We start from the raw sequence: 22,415 nt of genomic DNA on the forward strand, positions 1-22,415 counted from the left end.
GTAATGTCCCCCATTTCATTTCTTATTTGGGTTATTTGTGTCCTCTCCTGTTTTTCTTTTGTAAGTCTGGCCAGTGGTTTGTCGATTTTGTTGATGTTTTCAAAGAACCAACTTTTGGTTTTGTTGATTCTTTCTATTGTTTTTTTATTCTCTAGTTCATTTATTTCTACTCTGATTTTTATTATTTCCTTTCTTCTAGTGGCTGTGGACTTTTTTTTGCTGTTGTCTTTCTATTTGATCGAATTCTGTAGTTAATGTTTTGATTTTGTCCCTTCTTTTTTGATGTGTGCATCTATTGCTATAAATTGTCCTCTGAAGACTGCCTTTACTGTGTCCCAAAAGTTTTGGTATGATGTGTTTTCATTCTCTTTTGATTCTAGGCATTTTTTGATTCCATCTCTGATTTCTTCTATTACCCAATGATGTGTAAGCAGAGTGTTATTCAGTTTCCATGTAATTGATCTTTTTTTCCTTGGTCTTCTTGTTGTTAATTTCTACCTTGATGGCATTGTGGTCAGAGAAGATAGTTTGTATTGTCTTAAAGTTTTGGATCTTGTTTAGGGTTGCTCTATGGCCCTGAGATGTGGTCTATTCTGGATAATGTTCTATGTGCATAGGAAAAGAATGTGTGCTTTGCAGCTGTTGGGTGGAGTGTTCTATATATGTCTATGAGGTCAAGTTGGCTGCTTGTGCCCTTTTTGTCTTCTGTATCTTTGTGAGTTTCTTTCTACATGTTCTGTCCTTTACCTTAAGTTGTGTGTTGAAGTCTCCTACTATTATTATGGAACTGTCAGTTTCTCTTTTCAGTGCTGTTAGAGTTTGTTTTATGTACTTTGGAGCCCTGTCGTTGGGTGCATAGATCTTTATTATGGTTATGTCTTCATGATGGATCGTCCCCTTAATCATTATATAGTGTACTTCTTTGTCTTTCATGGTGGATTTTGTTTTAGCATCTATTTTATCTGAGATTAGTATTGCCACTCCTGCTCTTTTTCGGTAGCTGCTTGCTAGATATATTTTTTTTTCCGTCCTTTGATTTTTAATAAATTTATGTTTTTGTTTCTAAGGTGTGTCTCTTGTAGACAGCATATGGATGGATCCTGTTTTTTTATCCATTCTTTCACTCTGCATCTCTTTATGGGTGCATTTAGGGCATTTACATTCAGTGTAATTATTGATAGGTGTGAGTTTATTGCTGTCATTTTGTGGTGCTTTTTTTTTGTGGTGCTGACATTTTCTTTGTTCCTCTTACTCTCCTGTGTTGAATTCCTTTTGTTTGTGGATTTTTTTTTCATTTCTTTTGTTTTTGTTGGTTTTGTTTTTACTGAGACTTTATGTTTTTCTTCTTTATTTTGATGAGTGAGTTTGTTAACTTTCTTTGTGGTTACCTTGAAATTTACCCTTATCTTCCTAGGTTTGAACCAGTCTATTATTACTTGGTATCGCCTTTCCTTCCTCTCCATTAGAAGGGTCTATAGTTACACCATTTATTCCCTCTTTTATTGTTCTGAAGCTGTTGTCATTTACAGATTAACCTCTGTGGTTCCCTGTTGTAATTCTTTTGGTTTTGGATAGTCCTTGAGAATTCATTTCCTAGGCTGATATCTGGCTGGTAAGATCTTGCATCTTAGATTCAGCCTGTTGTCTGTTGTTGTTTGTTCTCAGATCAAAGGACTCCCTTTAATAAGTCCTGTAAATTTGGTTTGGTTTTTACATAGTCCCTTAATTTCTATTTATCTGGAAATGACCTAATTTCACCATCATATTTGAACGAGAGTTTTGCAGGATATATTATTCTTGGCTGGCAATTTTTTTCTTTCAAGGTTTTATGTGAGTCATCCCATTGCCTTCTTGCCTGCATGGTTTCTGCCGAATAATCTGAGCTTAGTCTTATTGTTTCTCCTCTGTATGTGACTTTTTGTTCTCAGGCTGCTCTCAGGATTCTTTGTCTTTGGTTTTAGCTAGTATGATTATGGTATACCTTGGTGATTTTCTTTGGGGTCTATCCTATATGCGGTTCGTTGAGCTTCTTGGATAGTTAGCTTTTCATCTTTCATGATATTGGAGAACTTTTCTGTCAACAATTCTTCAATGATCTTCTCTGTGTTTTCTGTTTTCTCCCCCTGTTCTGGAACTCCGATCACTTGCAGAGTTTTGCTTTTGAATGTATCCCACGTAATTCTCAGGGTTTCTTCATTTTTCTTCCTTCTTTTTTGATTTTTCCTCAAACTGAGTTGTATCCAAGTATTTGTCTTCAATTTCGCTGATTCTGCCTTCCATTGTTTCAAACCTGCTCCTCAGCCCCTCTATGACACTGTCCATTTCTGAAATCTTGTTTATATTTTGGATTTCTAATTGTTATTTTTGTATGATTTCTAGTTGTGAATTTATTTTAGAATTTTTTTCCTGTATTATTTTCTTGAATTCTTCCATTTTTTGTCTGTATTTTCCATGAATTTGTCTGCTTTTTCCATGAATTTGTCTATTTTTTCCTCATTTTTTGTCTGCTTTTTGCTTCAACTCTTGGATAATTCTGAATATTAGAGATTTGAATTCCCTGTCAGTTCTAGTGCCTTTTCTTCTACTGGAAAGTCATCTGGTGTTTTATTTTGGACACCTACTGGAACCATCTTGTCCTGTTTTTGTATATGTTTTAATATTGTCTGCTGTCTTTGGGGCATTCAGTAGTTATTTTCCTCATTTACTGATTGTAGATTTATTTGTTTCATCCTGCTTTTTTGTTTTATTTGGTTATGTCTGAGCAAGTGGGCTGTGCATTCTTTGTTGTTTGCTCACCTGTGGACAATATTTTTTTCATCTCCTTCTCCAATGGGCAAGGTCAGTCACTCAGGTATGGTACAGTAGGGCAGGTCCAGCTGAAGGTGTGTTGCTGGGATGGGTTGTTTGTGGCATATACCAGGGCTGACAGTGTGGACTGGGAATCAGGGCAGGGTGGGTTCCAGTAGTCCGTGCCTGTGCTGCTTGGGAGTGTGATGTTCAGCTCATGGTGCTGGTAGGCTGGAAGGAGGGGGGAGATTATGATGTGTGGAGCTAAGATGGGTATGAGAAAGATGAGAGAGAGGAAGGAGAGGAATAAGAGCCAAAAACATACACACAAACAAATAAGAGTGCTAAGGGAACTTGCTGTTGGAGTGGAGAGATGAGAGACTGAGAAATGGAGAAAAATAAAAAGAAAAAAAGAAAAAGTGTAAAAGAGAAGAATGAATAAATCGAGAAACTAGAAATGAAGAAAGACAAAAAGAGAATAAGAGAGAGAAGAAAACAAAACAAAGAAAAAAAGAAATAAGAAATACCCCCAGGGATGTCCCTGTGCGTCTACGCAGAGTAAGGGAGTAGCTCTGTACTGCCCGGCTAGAAGGGGCTCCCAAGCCAATAAAAGAAAAAGAAAACAAATAAATCAACATAGAACAAATCAGAGCAAACAAACAAACATAAAGCCCCAGGGGTCCCATGAGTCTGGCAGTACAGACCGGGAAGCAGTTTCATAGTCAAGCTGTGTTTCGCAGCCTTTCAGGAAGAAGCAAAGATGGCACATGGAGCCAGGTATTTGAGAGAAAGGAGGGGGAGATGGGAAAGGTAAGGGAGAAATCTAAAGAAGCAGGAAAAAGCAACACCAGCAGCCAACAAATGGCACTCAGGGAGCTGGCCAGTTTGAGCAGGTAGACTCCAAGTAACACCGGGGTGAAGCCGGTGCTTCCTGGCCAAGAGACTGTGGCCACAGGAAGCAGAGGAGGCCAAGTGGGGGTGAAGAAGGGTGGTGGGTGGGAAAGCCTATATCACTCTTTACCGGTTGTTCTATCTCCTGCTGGAAGCTCCGTGCAGCTGCTTTCTTGTACCCCCTGTTTGCTGATCTCCGGTAGGAGTCCAGGATGGCAGATCCGTGCTGAGGTAGCTGATAGGGGACTTCTGCATGTATCTCTCCTCACTCTCTGTTCTCGGTCCATTTCTTATTCCATTCAGTGCTTGGCTGAGTTCTTTATCTCTTCATATGATGCTTAGGGTTTTAGGATTGATGTGTGACTCAGTTTGACTTAGTTTTTCAGATCTTTGCTGCGGCGTGGTGCCTCTGACTATAGTGCCATGTTGCCCAGAAGTCCTTGCTTTTTCTTATTCTTCATGTCTTTCAAATAGCAGGACTTTTAAATTTTTGAATAAATCCAATTAATCATTGTTTAATACTGATGTTATTTTAAATTGTTTATTTTGAAACAATTGTAGATCACAGGAAGTTGCAAAGATAGTAGAGAGAGCCCATGTTACCTTCACCCAGTTTACTCCAATGGTTACATCTTACATAATTAGTTTACAATATTAAAAACCAGGAATTTGATTCATTCCTAAATAAAGACAATTACATTTGAAAAACAAACAGACAAACAAACAAACTCCAGGAATTTGACATTGGAATAATGTGTGTATATAGTTCTGTCATTTTATTACATGTAAACTGTATAGCCACCACTGGAATAAAGATGCAGGACTATTCTATCACCACAAAGACCTCTCCCTCGTGTTACCCCCTTATAGTCATTTTCATTCTGTCCCCATACCATTCCTGGCAACTGCTAATCTGTTTTCCGTTCGTACAATTTTGTCATTTCTACAGTGTCACATAAATGAAATCATGCAATTTGTGTGACATTTTGAAACTGACTTTTCATTTAACATAACGCCCTTGAGATTCTTCCAAGTTACTGCATGTATCAGTAGTGTGTTCATTTTATTGCTGAGTTGTAATCCACGGTATGGAGGTACCACAGTTTGTTTAAGCACTCACCTATCATGGGATACTTTGGTTGTTTCCATTTTTGGCTTTTACAAATAAAGCTGCTACGAAAAATCAAGTCTAGGTTCTGTGTGGATGTAAGTTTTATTTTTCTAGGATAAATGCCCAGGAGTACAATTGTTGTGTCGTATTGTAAGTGTACTTTTAGTTCCTTTTTTTTTTTTTTAAAGAACTGACAGGGTATTTTTCAGAGCGACTATGTTATTTTACATTCTCACTGACAATGAATGAGAGATCCAGTTTCACTTCATTCTCTCCAGCATTTGGCATTGTCACTGTTTTTATTTTAGTTGTTCTAATAGGTGTGTAGAGACACTTCATCATGGTTTTAATCTGAATTTCCCTAATAGCTAGCAGTGTTGAACATCTTTTCATGTGCCTGTTTACCATCCATACATCCTCTTTAGTGAAACGTCTCTTCATGCCTTTTGCCTTTTTCTAATAGTATTTGTGTTTTACTGTTGAGTTTTGAGAGTTCTTTATATATTGTAGGTGCTAGTCTTTTGTCAGATATGTGATTTGCAAATATTTTCTTCTAGTCCATAGCTTTCATCCTATTAACAGTATCTTCCCCAGAGCAAAATTTTTACTTTTGATGAAGTCCAAATTAGTGCTTTTATTTTTCTATCATGTTTTTGGTGTCATGATTAAAAATTATTCACTCAGCCCTAGGTCTCAAAGATTTTTCCCTATGTTGATAACTAAATTTTTGTATTTCACGTGTAAGTATATGATCCACTTTTTTAGTTAATTTTTCTATAAAGTGTGAGGTTTAGACTAAGACTTTTGTTTTTTGTTTTTTGCCTGTGGCTATCCAATTGCTCAAGCACCATTTGTTGAAAAGCCCATCTTTTCTCCATTGAATTGCTTTTGCATCATTGTCAAAATATCAGTTGGCCATAATTGTTTGGATCTGTTTCTGGGTTTTCTATTGATCTGTGTGTATTTCCATTCACCAATACCACACTATCTTAATTACTGTGTAACTATATGTCCCAAAATTAAGTAGAGTTATTCCTCCCATTTTATTCCTTTTTTTTTTTTTCAGAATTGCTTTTAGGTATTTTAGTTTATTTGCGATTCACATACATTGTAAAAGAGCAATGTAGTCTATGTCTACAAAAAAATCTTGTGATTTAGATAGGAATTGTGTTAAACCTGTATACCAATATGGGGAGAATTGATGTCTTTACTATGTTGTCTTTCAATCCAGAACATGGTATATACCTCTCCATTATTAAGATATTCTTTGATTACTTTCATCAGCATTGTATAGTTTCTGCCTACCAGTCTTGTTCATGTTTTGCTAGATTTACACCTAAGTATTTCATTTTTTGAGAAAATTGTAAATAGTATTGCATTTTAAATGTTTATTTCTTCTATATGTTGCCAGTATACAGAAATAAAGGTAATTTTTTTCTTTCTCTTATATTCTGCAACCTTGCTAAACTCACTTCTTAGTTTCACAGGTTTTTCTTTTTGTATATTTCTTGAGATTTACTACATAAGCAATCATGTCATCTGCAAATAGGAACAATTTTGTTATTTCTTTTCAATCTGTATGTCTTCATTTCTTTTTCTTGCCTTATTTTTCTGGCTTGTAGTTTCAGTACTATGTTGAATAAGAGTGATGAGATGCGACATACTTATCTTGTTTCTGATCTTAGGAGAAAGCATTCAATTTTCACCATTAAGTATATTAGCTATAAGTTGTTTGTGATGGTTTTTTATCAAATTATCTATTCTTTCTAAGAGTTTTTATCATAAATGGCGGTTAATTTTTGTCAAATGATTTTTCTGCATCTATTGATGTGACCACGTGGATTTTCTTTCTTCTTCTGGCAATGTGATGGATTACATTGATTAATTTTTTAATATTGAACCAGCTTTGTATAACTGAAATAAATACCACTTGGTCACAGTATTCTTTTTATATATTGTTGAGTTATATCTTGTCAACATTTTTTTGTATCTATATTCATGAGGATATTGGTCTATTTTCTTTTTGTGCTGTCTTTGTGTGGTTTTGGTATCAGGGTAACATAGGCTTCATAGAATAAGTTGGAAAGTGTCCCTCTTCTGTGCTCTCAAAGAGATGGTATAGAATTGATATTAATTCTTCTTTAAAGGCTTGGTAGAATTCTGTGGTGATACCATCTGGACCTGGATATTTCTTTTTCAGGAGATGTTTAATTATGATTTTTAGTTATAGGGCTATTCAAATTAACTATTTGACGTTGGGTGAGTTGGGATAATTTGTGCTTTTTGAGAAATTGACCCATTTCATCCAGCTGCCAAATTTAAGTGTGTAGATTTGTTTATAGTATTATTATCTTTTAGATGTCTACAGGATCTTAGCAATATCCTCTGTTTAACTCATAATTTTAGTAATCTGTGTCTTTTTTTTCCTTTGTCAATCCTGCTGAACATTTGCCAGTGATACTGATCTTTCAAAGAACCAACTCTTTTTTATTGATTTTATTTAATTTTAGTTTAGTTATAAATATTTCATACTTTCCATGGTGATTTTTCTCTGTAAATAGTAATAAGGAATGTTTATAATTTTCCAAACACATTTTTTTTGGATGAGGGTGTTTTCATTCTTTCTTTTTTTTAAATTGCCAACCTATCGTTTATTTCTTATTTAATTTGTTTATGTGATATACTTCTATGAAATATATTGAGGCTTTTTTGTGGCCAGGTACATCATCAATTTTTAATTGTATTTTATTTGAAAAGAATAAATGTATTTCAGTTTGGTGTGAATTCTGACCCCACATCTGTACTTGATACAGGCCTAAGGTTACTATTTTTGATGAGTAAATTTTTCTATTCATGCCGGTAAGTGGATGAAAAACTTGTTACTTCTCCATTTCCATAGCTAATTTTTACCCCATGAGTTTATATTGTACGAGTGTTTTTATACTGTATTGACTTTCTGTGATATCTAGGTAGCCCCAGAAAGTTCTAGCTTTCCTTGTGCCCAGATTCTGTGGTGTGGGATCACCTCTTACAAGAAAATTCTGTGAGAAGTAGTGATACTTATCTTTATTTTGGATCATGACATCTCTAGTCCTTAGCATAATACCTGGCGCTTAGAAGGCACTTGATCAATTTTGGATGAATGAGTGAATGAATGAATCAATGAATTGTTCCAACACCCCTGTGAGCAATTTTGGCTTTTACTCCATTCATTATTAGAGTTTCTTCTTCATTTGTAGTGATTGGGATATTACTGTTGTTTTTTTTGTTTTTGAGCTTAAACCAGTAAATCAGTTGCCGTTGCGTCTATACCAACTTATGGGAACCCCATGTATGTCAGAGTCAGAGTAGACCTATGCTCCATAGAGTTTTAAATAGTTGATTTTTTGGAAGTAAATCACCAGACCTTTCTTCCAAGTTGCCTCTTGGTGGACTTGAACCTCCAATCTTTCAGTTAGCAGCTGAGCATGTTAACTGTTTACACCACCCATGGACTCCTTTTTGAGTTTAGATGTGTTTTAATGTTTTTAAAATTACATTGCCTAGAATTTGTGTGTGTGTGGCATTGTGCTTTAGGTGGGTCAGAGGGCAGAATCCTTCTACTGAACCGGATTTTAAAAGAGAAAATAAAATTCTGATTATGTTTTATGTCACTCTTTTGCTCAAAAACAATCTGTGGTTCTGCACTGCAATTAGGATATAATTTAAATTTATTTTTAGGCCATATGATGCTTTTCATACTACAAAGCCTACACATCTACCTTTATTGTCACATATTTCAGTTCCTGACAGTCCATGCTATTCCAAGCTTCAATGCATTTGTAAATTCTTTTCCCTCTGCCAGTATGCCTTCATCCTTTGACAAACACCCAGTCATAAATCATCTCCCCCATGAATCTTTTCCAAGTCCAATGTCCTCTCTGGCTGCAGAGTTAGTAGTTCTCTTCTCTGTGCTCCTCTATCACTTTGTTCTCATCTCTCATATACATTTATCACATTGTATTGTCCTTATTACTCAATTTCTCAGATTTCCCTCAGCCCATAAGGGAACAATCAATGGTATGTGAGATATGAGTTACATTCACATTACTCTCTCACTTGACACCCACCCCACTGCATCCAGAATGACAATTGAAATGTGAGCCATGCCAGAGTGCTTCCTCTGCCCTAGCAGAGTATGCTGTTGTTGTTGTTAGGTACCACAGAGTCGATTCTGACTCATAGCGACCCTAGGTACAACAGAATGAAGTGCTGCCTGGTCTCGCACCATCCTCATAATCATTGTTGTGCTTTGAGCCCATTGTTACAGCCACTGTGTCAATCCATCTAATAGAGAGCTTCCTCATTTTCGCTGACCCTCTACTTTACCAAGCAGAGTGTAATGCGTGTTAATACCTCACAAGAGAGTCAGAAGGAGTCCATGAAAGAGCAGATAAAGTGCTTAGCAGAATACATAGCACATAGTAGGTACTCTGTAATGGTAAATAGAAACCCAACACTCCTCTGATTACATTGGTGAGTTTTCTCTAAACTGTTTTCAGCTCTCATGTGACAACTTTCCCTCCTGATAACATGTCCAAAGTATGTGAGATGTAGTTTTGCCATCCTTGCTTCTAAAGAGCAATCTGGCTGTATTTCTTCCAGGACAGATTTATTTGTTCTTTTGGTAGTCCATAGTATAGTCAATATTCTTCACCAACACTATAATGCAAAGGTATCAGTTCTTCTTCAGTCTTCCTTATTTGTCGTCCAGCTAATTTATATTTTCAGCAAATATATGTTAATTTTCTTTTTAATTTTCTTTATGGTTAGAAGTACTAAATAAAGAAAACCAAACCAGTTGCTGTCAAGTCAATTCCGACTCATACTACTAAGTAGATATAGCATATTTCTCAAATTTTTCTCTGTAGTTTCTTCTTTCACCTCTAATTTCCAACATTTCTTCTCATTCCACAGGTTTTTGTTTTACTTTTTAAATATTTAACTCTTTAATATATCTGGAACTTTGGGATATGCATGAGATAATGATACAAATGAATATTACAACTATTTAACTCATTGTCTAACACCATTTATTGACTAGTGCTTCTCTTCCTCTTTGATAACAATGTGTTCTTTTTTACTCATTAAAATTCTTGAAGATAAGGGTATTTTAAGGATAAGGATATGTTACTTGGTTATAATTTATGTTTCACTGCTCTTTTAATCTATTGTTTTGCAAGGACCATACTTTTTTTTTAGCTGTTATAGATTTCTAATATTTTAATATCTGTATACACCCTCTTCAAAATGCTCCATTAAAAAAGTCTTTGTTAATCTCACTTGTTTATTAATCTATTTACACTTTAAAATCATTTCAAGTTACAGTAACCTGCCATTAGGATTTTGACTGTTAAATCTATTAGAAAATAATCTTTCCTCTTTATAAAGGAAGATGAAATAATGTTCCCTTTTATTCATATTTTTAGATGCTAGCCCTGTGATGGCGCAGTAGTTAAGAACTTGGCTGCTAACCAAAAAGTCAGCAGTTCGAATCCACCAGCCACTGCTTGGAAACCCTATGGGGCAGTTCTACCCTGTCCTATAAGGGTGCTATGAGTCAGAATTGACTCGACAGCAATGTTTTTTTTTTTTCTGTAAAGTGTTGTAGCCAATTAAGGCGGTTTAATAAACGTTCCACAAGCATTAATTGGTCATCTAGTAATTTCAGAAATGTGGTAAAAACTTTAAAAAGAGGGTTAAAAATAGTCTATCATAAAGGAGCTTATATTCTGGGAGGACTGCAGATAAGTAAACAAAGGATGAAGATTAGCACAGAGGAAAGCACAGTGTACAATACTTACGTGTAGGGTCACGGATCCTTGGGATTAGGCTTGAGCTGAGTTTTGGAGGTTGATAGGCAGCTAGATGAAGAAGAGGGAACAGTTATTTTAGGGGAAGGAAACAAAAACTGCAAAGGTACATAGATTTGAGAGAGAAAGACAAGGAAATGAGATTTCAAGAATTTAATTGAGGCCAAAGTGTAGAATGTGAGTGGGGAATGATGATCATGAGACAACAGTAGATCTGGATCAGCCTTTCTTTCACAAGTGGGATGAGTATCGTTGGTGGGTTTTAAGAAGGGGAGTGACGTGATCATATCTATATTTTAGAAAGGCTTAAGGGAGAAGAATATAGCAGAGGTACAAGAACGGAGTCAAAGTGAATGAAAGGGATCTGCTGATAATTTAAAAAGGAGCCCTGGTGGCTCAGTGTTTAAGCTCTCAGCTGCTAACCGAAAGGTCAGTGATTCAAACCCATAAGCCACTCCGTGAGAGAAAGATGTAGAGGGCTGCTTCTGAAAAGATTACAGCCTTGGAAACCCTATGGGTCAGTTCTACTCTGTCCTAAAGGGTCTCTATGTGTCGGAATCAACTGGATGTCAATGGGTGTGGTTTTTTGGTTGATAATTAATAAATATTTATCCAATTGAATGAATCAATGAATGGAAAAGTTGAAATGTATTACTGGAATTAGCAGTTGAAGAGTGATAATTTTGTTAAAATTACTTTTCTTTAGTGTGATGATTGAGATGGAAGCTGGTTATCAGTGAGTTGAGAAGGATAGAGGAGACAGTGAATACAAACTAGTTATTTGAAGAACCAGATATTTGAAATCAAATCTTATTTCATTTTTTTTCAAACTAGTTATTCCTAGTATGTAGGAAGTAACTTACTCTCTTGCTTATGTATTGGCTATCTGTATTGGCTATCTGTTCACTTTACTAGCCATTGTATTAACCCTAATAGTTTTCCAGGTGATTTTGTTTGTTTGTTTTTTGGGTATAAAATTATAACAACTTTGTATCTTGCCTTCTAATATTTATATTGTATATTTCTGTTTCATCTTTTAATATCTTTGCTAAAATTTCCAGAAATAAGTTAAAATAATGGTGGCAGTGTAGAAATTTTTGTTTTGCTTTTAATGATAATGGAAATGCCCTTACTATTTCACACTTAACTTGATGACTCTAAAAGTAATTATTTTTAATATATTAAACTTAAGGAAGAACCATTCCATTCCTACTTTAAAGAAATTTTAAACAATATATTTAGGACATTTTGAATTTTATCAAATGGCTTTTCGATACCTATTGAAATTCAGATACTGTACATATTTTCTGACCAACTGATATATTAAATTAGTTGTTTCATAATGTTAAATCATCCTTGAGATAAAACTTTCTGAGCTAGATATATTATTCCTTAGCTATAATGATGAATTTTATTTGCTATGCTTTCTGCAGTACTTTTAAATATTTATGGCCATAAGTAAGATTTTTATTACTTTCTACGGAAATTTACCATGTTTTATATCCAACGATACAACCCTGAGGTATTAGCAAATCTGCATAAAAGTATTTAGTCACGGTAATTAATCATTCCATGTTAATGAGTCAGGTAAGCTAATACATGTCAGATTTTCATCATCAAGGGTCATCACTGAGCTACATGACCTTCGGCAAATCACTTTCTCCCTTTGGGGGTCATCTATAAAAAGGAGCGAATTAGGCTAAATGAACTCATAGATCACTCCAGCTCCAGCAGTCTACCAACTTGCATTTATAGAGGAGTCCCTCCAACTTTATGCTAATCATCACAGCCGAATTAATAAGTTTAAGAGCAACAGTACTGTGAAAGGTAGAAATAGATTGTATCATTATGACCCTGGCAGATTTAGACCTGAGTTAAAAAATAAATAAATAAAAATAAAAACTTACTGGTCCATTTTTCATCTTTTTAGGCCCTTGAGCAGTTTGAACTGAAACATTTTGACCCTGCGATTTATCTTAAACTGTACTGGAGAACTGTGGACAAACCACATCTCACTGTTTTGTTCAACTCACCTGAAACATCGAATCTAAAGGGCACTGGGTCGGGGTTAAGGTGCCCTGGATTAGTGTCCCCTTATGCCATGTGTCAGTTTTCTGATTGCATTCAACTTACTTAACCCCTTTGGGCATCTGTTTTCTTTTTTGTAAGATATGATATGAGAAGCCATAAATAAAAAAACCCATAATAAAACATCTTTAATTTATATAGTCAACCGTGGTTTACTTTCACATAGATTGATCTCAATTGATCCTGTAAAAACGTTGCGAGGCAAACAGGCACAGGGTCAGTGTCCTTACTTCAGAGTAGAGTCTAGATTCTAGACTCTAGAGACTTTGGTAGTTTGCCCAATGTGCTTAGTAAGTGGCAGAGCCTCAGCTGGAGCCTAGGACTTCTGATTCCTCAACTGCGTTTTTTTCTTTATGGGCCGCGTTGTCTTTCATTAAACCCCGTAATCACCCTTTTATACTTTTCAAGCATTCTGAAACGTTTTCCGGCTGTTTGTATTATGAGACCCTGATCCCTAGGGGTTCAACTTTGAAACTCTGGTCATTTATGATTGTAGACACTGTAACGTGGTAACACTTTGTTCATGTATATGTTTAAATGATTTCTTGAAAAGTACTCCATCTAACATTTATCCCTTTTCCTGATTCTCTTTCAGATAGCAATTCTGTGGATGAAAAGGTTTTAAATCATACTTTTTCTTCCCTCCTGAGGGATCTTGTCTTCTATACATGTTTGTTTGTGACATATTAGATCTGTTTTGGTTCCTCTGTTTTAGTTGTGAAATGTGCATGATATCCCAGCTTTTCATTCTTTGGTTATCCTTTAAGTGTGCCCCGATACGTTGCATTTATGAAGAGGTTAAACCTTGCCAGCTGTGCTTTCTTTATCTTACACTTGCCAACCTAGGGGTCTGCTACAGTCAAACACAGCATCTGTTCTTAAGTCTGGCGAATCATAACCTTCCTGACTGATTCATGACTTCACTGCACATTCGACTTTTAAGGGCAAATAGTATTTGGAATATATTTTCTTGGACTCTGCCAGTGCTTTTCTTTAAATGCTGACAACTAATTTCAAAACCTCCACTCACAAAACCACAGTAGTTTTGACCTGGAGCTGACCCTACTTAGCACTTGTCATACTAGGTGTTACTTGTCTAGTGCGGTTGACGCGTGACCCAATTTCATGTACATAAGGCTGTAGTATGCTAAAAGCCTGTTTGTTTGTTTTGTTTTGTTTTTTCTTGTTCTTCATTTAAGGCTCGAATAGTAAGTGGCAATGATTTGGATGCTTCCAAATTCTCTGCACTCCAGGAGTTTGGTGGGTAAGTGTGCATTCATAAACTTTCTAATTCATTCCATTCATTGGCGTTACTTGGCTGTGCTCTCAAAACATATATTTTGAATGTAAGATGCATGATGGTATAATTAGCTAGTCTAACTGTTGCTTTCCATTTTCAAAATAAAGTGTTATTTTTTAACAATAAAAGGATACATGCTCATGGCAAAAATTTCTAACAATATGAATATATATATATATCAAAATCTCCTAACCAGATTAACTATTAACATTATTATTTCATAAGCAAATATAACTGCATAGTTTTACATAAATAAATGTCATACATAAATGAATGTCATATTAATACAACTCATACTATCTTATGATCTACTTTTTTGCACTTAATGATATGTGCATGAACATCTTTCCATGTCAATAAGTCAATGAATGTAATCTGTATCATCATTTTAACAGTTGCGTAGTATTACATTTAGTAAATGTATCAAAGTATTTGATATTTAATTACAAAACACTGTATGAATTATAATCTCCATGTAAAATAGTCAAACAAAAGCAAAGGATCCCCTTTATTTTCCAGTTATGCACTAGTTATCAGTTTGGTACGTATCCTTGTAAGCCTTTTTCTATGTGCTTGCATACATACCTGTGTCACATAAATTAAGTAATTTTGTGTTGTGTATATATCTATGCATTTTAACATAAATCAAGCCATTCTATAGGTAAATAAATAAACACTAGTTTACTGCTGACTTTGTGCCAGGTAATGTTCTGAAGTTTTCACATATACTGACTTCCTTGATCCTTACAGTAAACCTATGAGGTAAGTGCTATTTTGACCTCTACTTACCAATGAGAAAATTGATGTACAAAGTGGTTAAAAAAAGGTGTTCTGTCATATAGCTAGGAAGTGAAAAAGTCAGTATTCTAATCCATTAATCTAGCTCTAGAGTCTATGTTCTTCATAACTATGCTATATTGCCTCTGCGACTTCCATTTTTCTTTTTTTTTTTCCTGTTTAACAACATGTCTTAGAAAATTTTCACTCCATTATCTGATGTGAATATTTCAAAACAGTTATGGAATACTTATTTGTTTATTATTCTATGGATGGGCTTTCAAGATTATTTCTAGTTTCCATATTGTAAATGATACTGTTGTAAACATAATAGTTAGATTTTTAAAAGTATAATTGTGAACCAAAACTTATACATGCTTGGGTGCATGCACACACGCACACACATATATACATATGTGTATGTATCATAAGTATATGTATTATATGTATGTGTTATTTTTTAAGTGTTGAAATTTGAGCACATTTGTACATAATATAAATTGAAGTAAAATTTAGATAGATGTTTTAGGTACAGCGAAGATTTTTTAGGCAAAGATATAGTTTCACAGTTCTGTTTTATAATATTCTCATTCTTTGGAAATTGTCTGTTGAATATATCCATATGTTACTTAATTTTAAATAAAACATTTGTAAGGTTTAATTTTTTTAAATTTTAAAATTTCTGGAAAATGATATACATAATATTTGTTTTGATGGTGCCAAATAGAAGTAATTAATATATTATTTCTATAAACTCTTCAAAGTCCTTAAAATAAGTATGTGACTAACTCACACTCCATTTGTAATGTCATAAGAATTTAAATATGTTATGCAAGCCAGTTATGATAAAAGTTCACCATCAATTATTCATAAAGAATTCAGGTAGTAAATGAACTGCTCTCTCCTTCCCTGTACCACAAACATTGTTTCTTCCTTGAAGTTTACTAAAGAGTGTTAATTTGACAATTAATAAAATGATTATTTTAAAAAATAAGTTGAGTTTCTATTTAATCATAAACAATTGTTATAATATAATGTCATGATCTTGGAGTCTTATCTGGGTGTATGCTCTTATAGGTCCCGCAACTCCCACAACCTATGACACCCATCACTTCGTAACAACTTACCTTCCTAGCTCATGTCTGATTATGGACCTTTATTATTATCAAAGCAATGGAGTTAACCTGCATCCATGTTTTTGTTAAGTGCATGCTGTGCAAATGTTTAGCTAAAATAGGTCATCTTGTATTTTGAATAAATCACTTCCATATCATTATTTTACCAGAAACTGATAATTTCAAGGACTTTCCAAGCGATTTTATAATTATGATAGTATGGGAAGGGGATGATAATTTTTATTTCCTGATCCTCCAATCACAAGCTCTTTCAGAAATATTTGTTTATTATTTTACTTTTTCTACAAGTATTTTATGTATCTTTTTTATAAAATAAATTACTACTATTGTCTCTCTAAATATCACAACTTCTACTGTCCTGAGGAGCTGAGACTGGAGCTGACTTTCAAGTTAGAGAGCCGTTGCTTCTTCATGACAATGCTACTACATTCTTTATTTCTCTACCTTCAACATCCCTAATCAGTTCAAAGCCAAACCACGTTCAGCCTTCCCTCCCCCTTCTCAAGTGTCAGCAATAAAACAATCTAGACACACTGAAACCAGAGAATAGAGTTAACCTTACTGCTCCCTTATTTCTGCTCAATTTCTGCCTATTTCCTGTAATAATTGCTGGAAAAGACATGCCAAGTTTCATTCTATTATTCTAATCTGTCACAACAAAAAATTAAGAAAGGTTCTGGGAAAGAAATTGGGAGAGGGAGAGAGAAAAGCTTAATGAAAGGAAGGGAAGAGAGAGAAGACTGGAAAGATGCATGTTTTAGTGAAATCAATAAATTTGACAGTTTATACGTTTTGTGGTTTTATAAGGTTTTGGTAACTTTTGTCATATATGTTAGTTACGAGTCATACAGGAAGCATGCACACAGTACAGTATTGGAAGTACAAGAACTTTACTGGGAAAACACCTCTGAAAGATAAAATGGAGAAACAACAGGAATAGATGAGAAGAGCCTTTAGTCCGTGATGTGGAGTTGACACCTGTGAAAGGAGAGGGAGAAGGAAGGAGGGTTAGGTTTGAAAAGCCTCAGATTAACTGCAGTGAGGCTGTGAGAAATTCTCAGTCAGGCCAATGGGGAGTCCTAGAGACAGGATTGCCTATTAGAGGACCCCACACTGGGCATGAGTGGCTCAGCTCTATTACTTCCACTATGTTCAGTCATTGGCTGTGAGCAGGCTGAGGAGAGTGTGTTTTTGGCAAGAATGTGGTAGATTATTGAGATGTGGCAGCTAGAGGTTGTGAGTCAAGTACACATCTCTCAGCAGGTACTCTTTAAGGGAGATCTTAGTGATACAACTCTTCTGCATAATAAGTCACTTTGATACAACTACTGATAAGTCAATTTGATGAAACGAATAAATGATAGTGAATAAACCGGGTGAGTACCTTCTCCAAATATGAATAATCTTTTAAATTAGAATGACACTCTTTTAGTGCTTTGATGGCGTATGACTGAAGTTCACCCTTCCCTGAGCATTTGTAGTCAGAGTTGTATGATGAAGAACATTGCAAGGCTTCTATATATTGTTTTCTTTTTCTTTTTGAAGTACCAGCCTTGTCTTCACCAAAATTCAGGCAATTCTATAAAACAATGATGAAGATAACGGGAAAGATAGTTTAAGAGAGGAGACAATCATCTTCTTTCTTTCCTTTCTCCCGTAGTCATCCACGTTCTCTGCAGGATGAATCTCTTGGAACTAAGGTCTTTGAGTCTGTGTAGGAAGGTTTATCCCCTGTCCATGGTTCTGAACTAGGCTACGGTTGCTTTCCATAAGCTCAGGATTCTGGTGGCTCCTGTCCAACAACTACCAAGATTGTTGAATCTTCTCAGGAAAGAGGTGGTGGTGAGAGAGGTGAGAAAAGCAAAGAGAGAAAAACTGAGAGGACCATTGAAGGACCAGGACCCCAAGAGATTTAAAATAGAAGTAGAAAAAGAAAAACTTCTGTTTTGACCTCATTTTCAAATGTGTACTATTACCAAAAGATAAGAATTATTTGTCAAGATATACAAGACTGTGGAATTATTGCCATAAACAAATAATTTGGTGAATTTGAATAAGCCAAATATCATCCTGTTCTATAAGCCAGTAGCATTCTGTACTATACCTTTATTTTTAAATTTGCTTTCATTTTAAAATAGTGATTTTTGTTGCTGTTGTAGAACCTAACATGAGTTAAGTTTCATAATATACAGATGAAGCTGCTTTAATATATTGTTGATATTTCTGTCATATTTCTGACACTGCTTTTTTATTTATAAAGTTTGAGAGGTTGCGTACTGCCCACATGCCCTCTTCCCTACTCCTTGTTTTGACCTCTATGTTTAGCCTGGGCCTAAAATCACAGCAGAAGCTAAGGTTGTTAGTACTCTCCAGGGGCTCTTAATCCACTTTACTCTTACCAGAGGTATTCTCCCTGGTAGCTGAGAACTTTGTTCAATTTTTCCTATCTAGCATAAATCAGATTATTTCATTTTACCTCAGGTAACTTCCTTATTTCTCAAGAGCAGCAATTCTCCTAAACCTAGACTAGGGAAGCTTCCACTGCTATAATCCTTTATCTATGCATTGACTGTCCCACCTACACCACCAGTCTTGCCTGCTCTGAGCCAAGGTTGCCAAGTATTAAGAAAATGGCACAGGATATGACATTGCCCCCACATGACACCGCTTACTTCAATCACAGCAGCAGGTCGTTCTTCGGAAGACGATGGAAGTCTTTGTCCTTCTTTGACTTCTAAGTGAGTTGTTTTATGAAAGAATTCCCCAGGGGATTTGGTACATAAGGTGTTCACGATAGTTTTAGTTAATAGTAGATTAGGGATTGTTAATTATGACAAAGGTTATTCAATGCAAACAGAACTCATTTTAAAAATTTTCTATTTTATAACAATTTAATCACTGTGCCTGTATTTTTTAAATTTATTTTTATTCCTATTGCCACCCACCTAGTTTTAGTACTCAATATCTTTTACCAAGGTAATTGAAAACTGATCTTATAACTGATATTCCTTCATCAATTTCTTCCTCCACATTAATTCCATTCTACATGCTGGTAAAGACTGATCTCCTTAAAACACAGCCCTTTTCTATTTAAATGTGTTTAATGGGTCCTCATTTTCTGCAGTGTAAAGTATGAATCTTTCCTCATGGCTATGAAAGTTCTTCCTAATTTCCGTTTATAGTTTTACAGCGGGGAAGTAATCTCTCCCTTTTCTGTGTTCCCACTTTTTTGTGTCATTTCTATGGCACATGTTACATCCTTAAATTGCATAATTTTCACAAGATTCTTATCCTCCGACCTGATTGTACACTTCTTATGTGTATAGAGAAGGTCTCTTTCACTGAGATTTCCTTCCATAAAGCTTATGATAGTTCTTTGCCCATGCTAGGACCTCACTTGTGAATTAGTTTTGTTTCAAAAGGACAGTCTCTTAGATCAGTTGGTTAGAATTACCTGAGGATATTCTGGCCTATTGCATTGTAAGAGAAATGCTTCTTGCAGCATTCATGGATTCAGGATGAGACACTCATGGAAAGGACTATGAGGTTAAAAAGCAGCTAGCCCCCAATCCTCCTCAAACCAGCATTACTGAGTACTTACGAGAAAAAATTACCAAGGGATTTTTCTCACATTAGAGCTAACCCCACTGATCAGGAGGCCACTCTGCTTTTGGCCGTGAATCCCTTTTTCTCTAGTTTGGAGATATTTTGAAGGCTATACTGAGTAAAGCTATGAAAATGTTACTCTAATTGGACTAAGATATGAATTTTACCTTTTTGTTCTCCTATACTAATATCTCAGCACTTTAGAGCACTCTAGGTATAAATTCACACTGTTAAACTTTTCCTCTAATCTGCTCTGTTATTTCTTCTTTAGGAAGGAGACCTACTTGTGATTTGTAATTGGAGAACCTTTTTCACATTGCTGTTTATGAAAGCAATGAATGGGAATTGTCTTGCTTAAACTACTACAGGCTAAACAATCCTTGGCATCTCTAGGCTAAGATCAGGCCCAATCATGCTGCAAGGTACTTATAAAGCTATAAAGGAGCCTGTGTGGTCCTCGGAGAAGTCCTGACCCTACCAAGAACTCCTGATTGTACCAGGCCTGCTAGTAGTCAATACCTTGCCTGTGGTCCTCCCACAGAGCAGACACATTATACCCTGTGCACCAACTTGGCCTACGCAGAGAGCCTCTTAATTAGGAAAGTTGATAGCGATATGGCCACCAAGCTTGTAAAGCCCATGCATCAAGAACGTTGTTAAGCTATTAGCTTCCTGTAGTGAAGAACATAGTCTGTCTGATTTTGGAATACCACCAGCTCTGTTCTTTAGTTCAGGGCCAGTTGAATGCTTCTCTAGGTTCTCTTGCAAATTTCTCAGGAAGCATTAATTAGGAAATCGTGGAATCTTTAGAGTAAAATTTGAGGTTAGCTACAGAGACCAGAAACAATCCTTGATTCTAATGTATGAACTTACGAAACATCAGGGCCACAACAGTGAACCCCTGTATTGGGAACTACACCTTGGCATTGTATTTGTGGAAATAAGATCAAGGTTTACTAAGTACAATCCTAAAAATTCCATAGTTTTCTTGGGGTATATCATGGATTGAATTGTGTTCCCCAAAAATATGTGTCAACTTGGTTAGGCCATGATTCCCAGTATTGTGTGGTTGTCCTCCATTTTGTGCTTGTAATTTTATGTTAAAGAGGATAAAGGTGGGGTTGTAACACCCTTACCCGGGTCACATCCCTGATCCTATGTAAAGGGAGTTTCCCTGGGGTGTGGCCTGCACCACCTTTTATCTTACAAGAGATAAAAGGAAAGGGAAGGAAACAGAGAGTTGGAGACCTCGTACAACCAAGAAAGCAGTGTTGGGAGCAGAGCACGTCCTTTGGACCAGGAGTCCCCGCACAGAGAAGCTCCTAGTCCAGGGGAACATTGATGAGAAGGCCGACGGAGACAGAAAGTCTTCCCCTGGAGCTGATGCCCTGAATTTGGACTTTTAGCCTACTTTACTGCGAGGAAATACACTTCTCTTTGTTAAAGCCATCCCCTTGTGGTATTTCTGTTATAGCAGCACTAGAAGACTAAGACAGGGTGGATGTTTTTTTCCTATATAGAGAGTGACAAAGAATTCACAGAACCAGCTCAGAGGAGTAAGAACATTAAGCTGTTGTGCTCAAACTACTAATAACTCATGGACAATTCTGCACAAAATTATAAATTGACACCTTCTTTACCACATCAAATCCTGGCCTGATTTTGGAGCTTAACATTCTTTCATACTAATTCAAGACCAGTAACCAGTAGCTATTGAGTCAGTTTTGACTTATGGCAATCCCATGTGTGTTAGAGTAGATCTGTGCTCTGTAGAGTTTTCAATGACTGATTTTTCAGTAGTAGATCACCAGGTCTTTCATCTGAGGTGCCTCGGGGTAGACTTAAACCACCATCCTTTGGTTAGCAGCTAAGTGTGTTAACCATTTGCACCACCCAGGGACTCCTTTTACTAATCAATAGACTAAAACCCAAGATGCTCGGATATTGTTGTTGTTAGGTGCATCAAGTTTGTTCTGACTCATCCCGACCCCACGTACAACAGAATAGAACACTGCCCAGTCCTGATAACCATCCTTGCAATTGTTGTTATGCTTGAGCCCGTTGTTGCAGCCACTGTGTCAGTCCATCTCACTGAGAGTCTTCCTCTTTTTCTCTGACCCTCTACTTTACCAAGCATGATGTCCTTCTCCTGGGATTGGTCCCTCGTGATAACATGTCCAAGGTACATAAGATGAAATCTCGCCACCCTCCTTTCTAAGGAACACTCTGGCTGTACTTCTTCCAAGATAGATTAGTTCGTTCTTCTGGCAGTCCATGGTATATTTAATATTCTTCACCAACACCATAATTCAAGGGCTCAAGTATTATCCACAGTCAATCCAGAGATACAGCATAAGACTCCCCCATCTACTGGTAATGATGTTACTGAACAGATCCCTCTATCCTCACACATTCACAAGAAACCTGATATCTACTCTGATAGAAACCATCTTCTATGCTTGGGAGATACCACATAGAAAAATCTTTCCCCAAATCATATTTTTACTTCTATTATTTAATGGTACATGGGAATATGGAAATGCAGGATCATCCTGGATCTCAGGGATTCCTTGCAGGCAAGGGAAACCCACAAATTGACTTGCTCTATGAAGGTTGTTCTTTCATTCTTAAGGAGACAGGTGTCTGTTTTAGATGCACAGGATGTACACAACAACATATCCCTGTCAACCCAGAATGCAGACAGTGGCTCCTGTGTGGAAAGAGACCACAACCTTCAACTCTGACCACTTCCCTTTAGACTGGCACTAGCTCCTTCCAAAAACTGTTGATTATGACCAGGTGATTCCTCAGAAAGGGTCTGCTTTTCTCCCTAGATGACTGCCAATCAAAAACACATCAACCAAGAA

At 36.1% G+C, this 22,415-nt stretch overlaps 1 protein-coding gene across 1 annotated transcript in view; it reads left to right on the top strand.

Annotated features, from left to right (window-relative positions):
• Positions 1–22,415, top strand: part of UNC13C (unc-13 homolog C) — a 660,175-nt gene that overhangs the window by 122,472 nt on the left and 515,288 nt on the right. The window contains exons 2-3 of the mRNA XM_004374773.1: positions 13,325–13,347; positions 13,929–13,993. Coding sequence (XP_004374830.1) covers positions 13,325–13,347; positions 13,929–13,993 — 88 coding nt within the window. The remainder of the gene's footprint in view (positions 1–13,324; positions 13,348–13,928; positions 13,994–22,415) is intronic.

This window comes from Trichechus manatus, unplaced genomic scaffold, assembly GCF_000243295.1.
Source record: "Trichechus manatus latirostris isolate Lorelei unplaced genomic scaffold, TriManLat1.0 scaffold00030, whole genome shotgun sequence".
Lineage (NCBI taxonomy): Eukaryota > Metazoa > Chordata > Mammalia > Sirenia > Trichechidae > Trichechus > Trichechus manatus.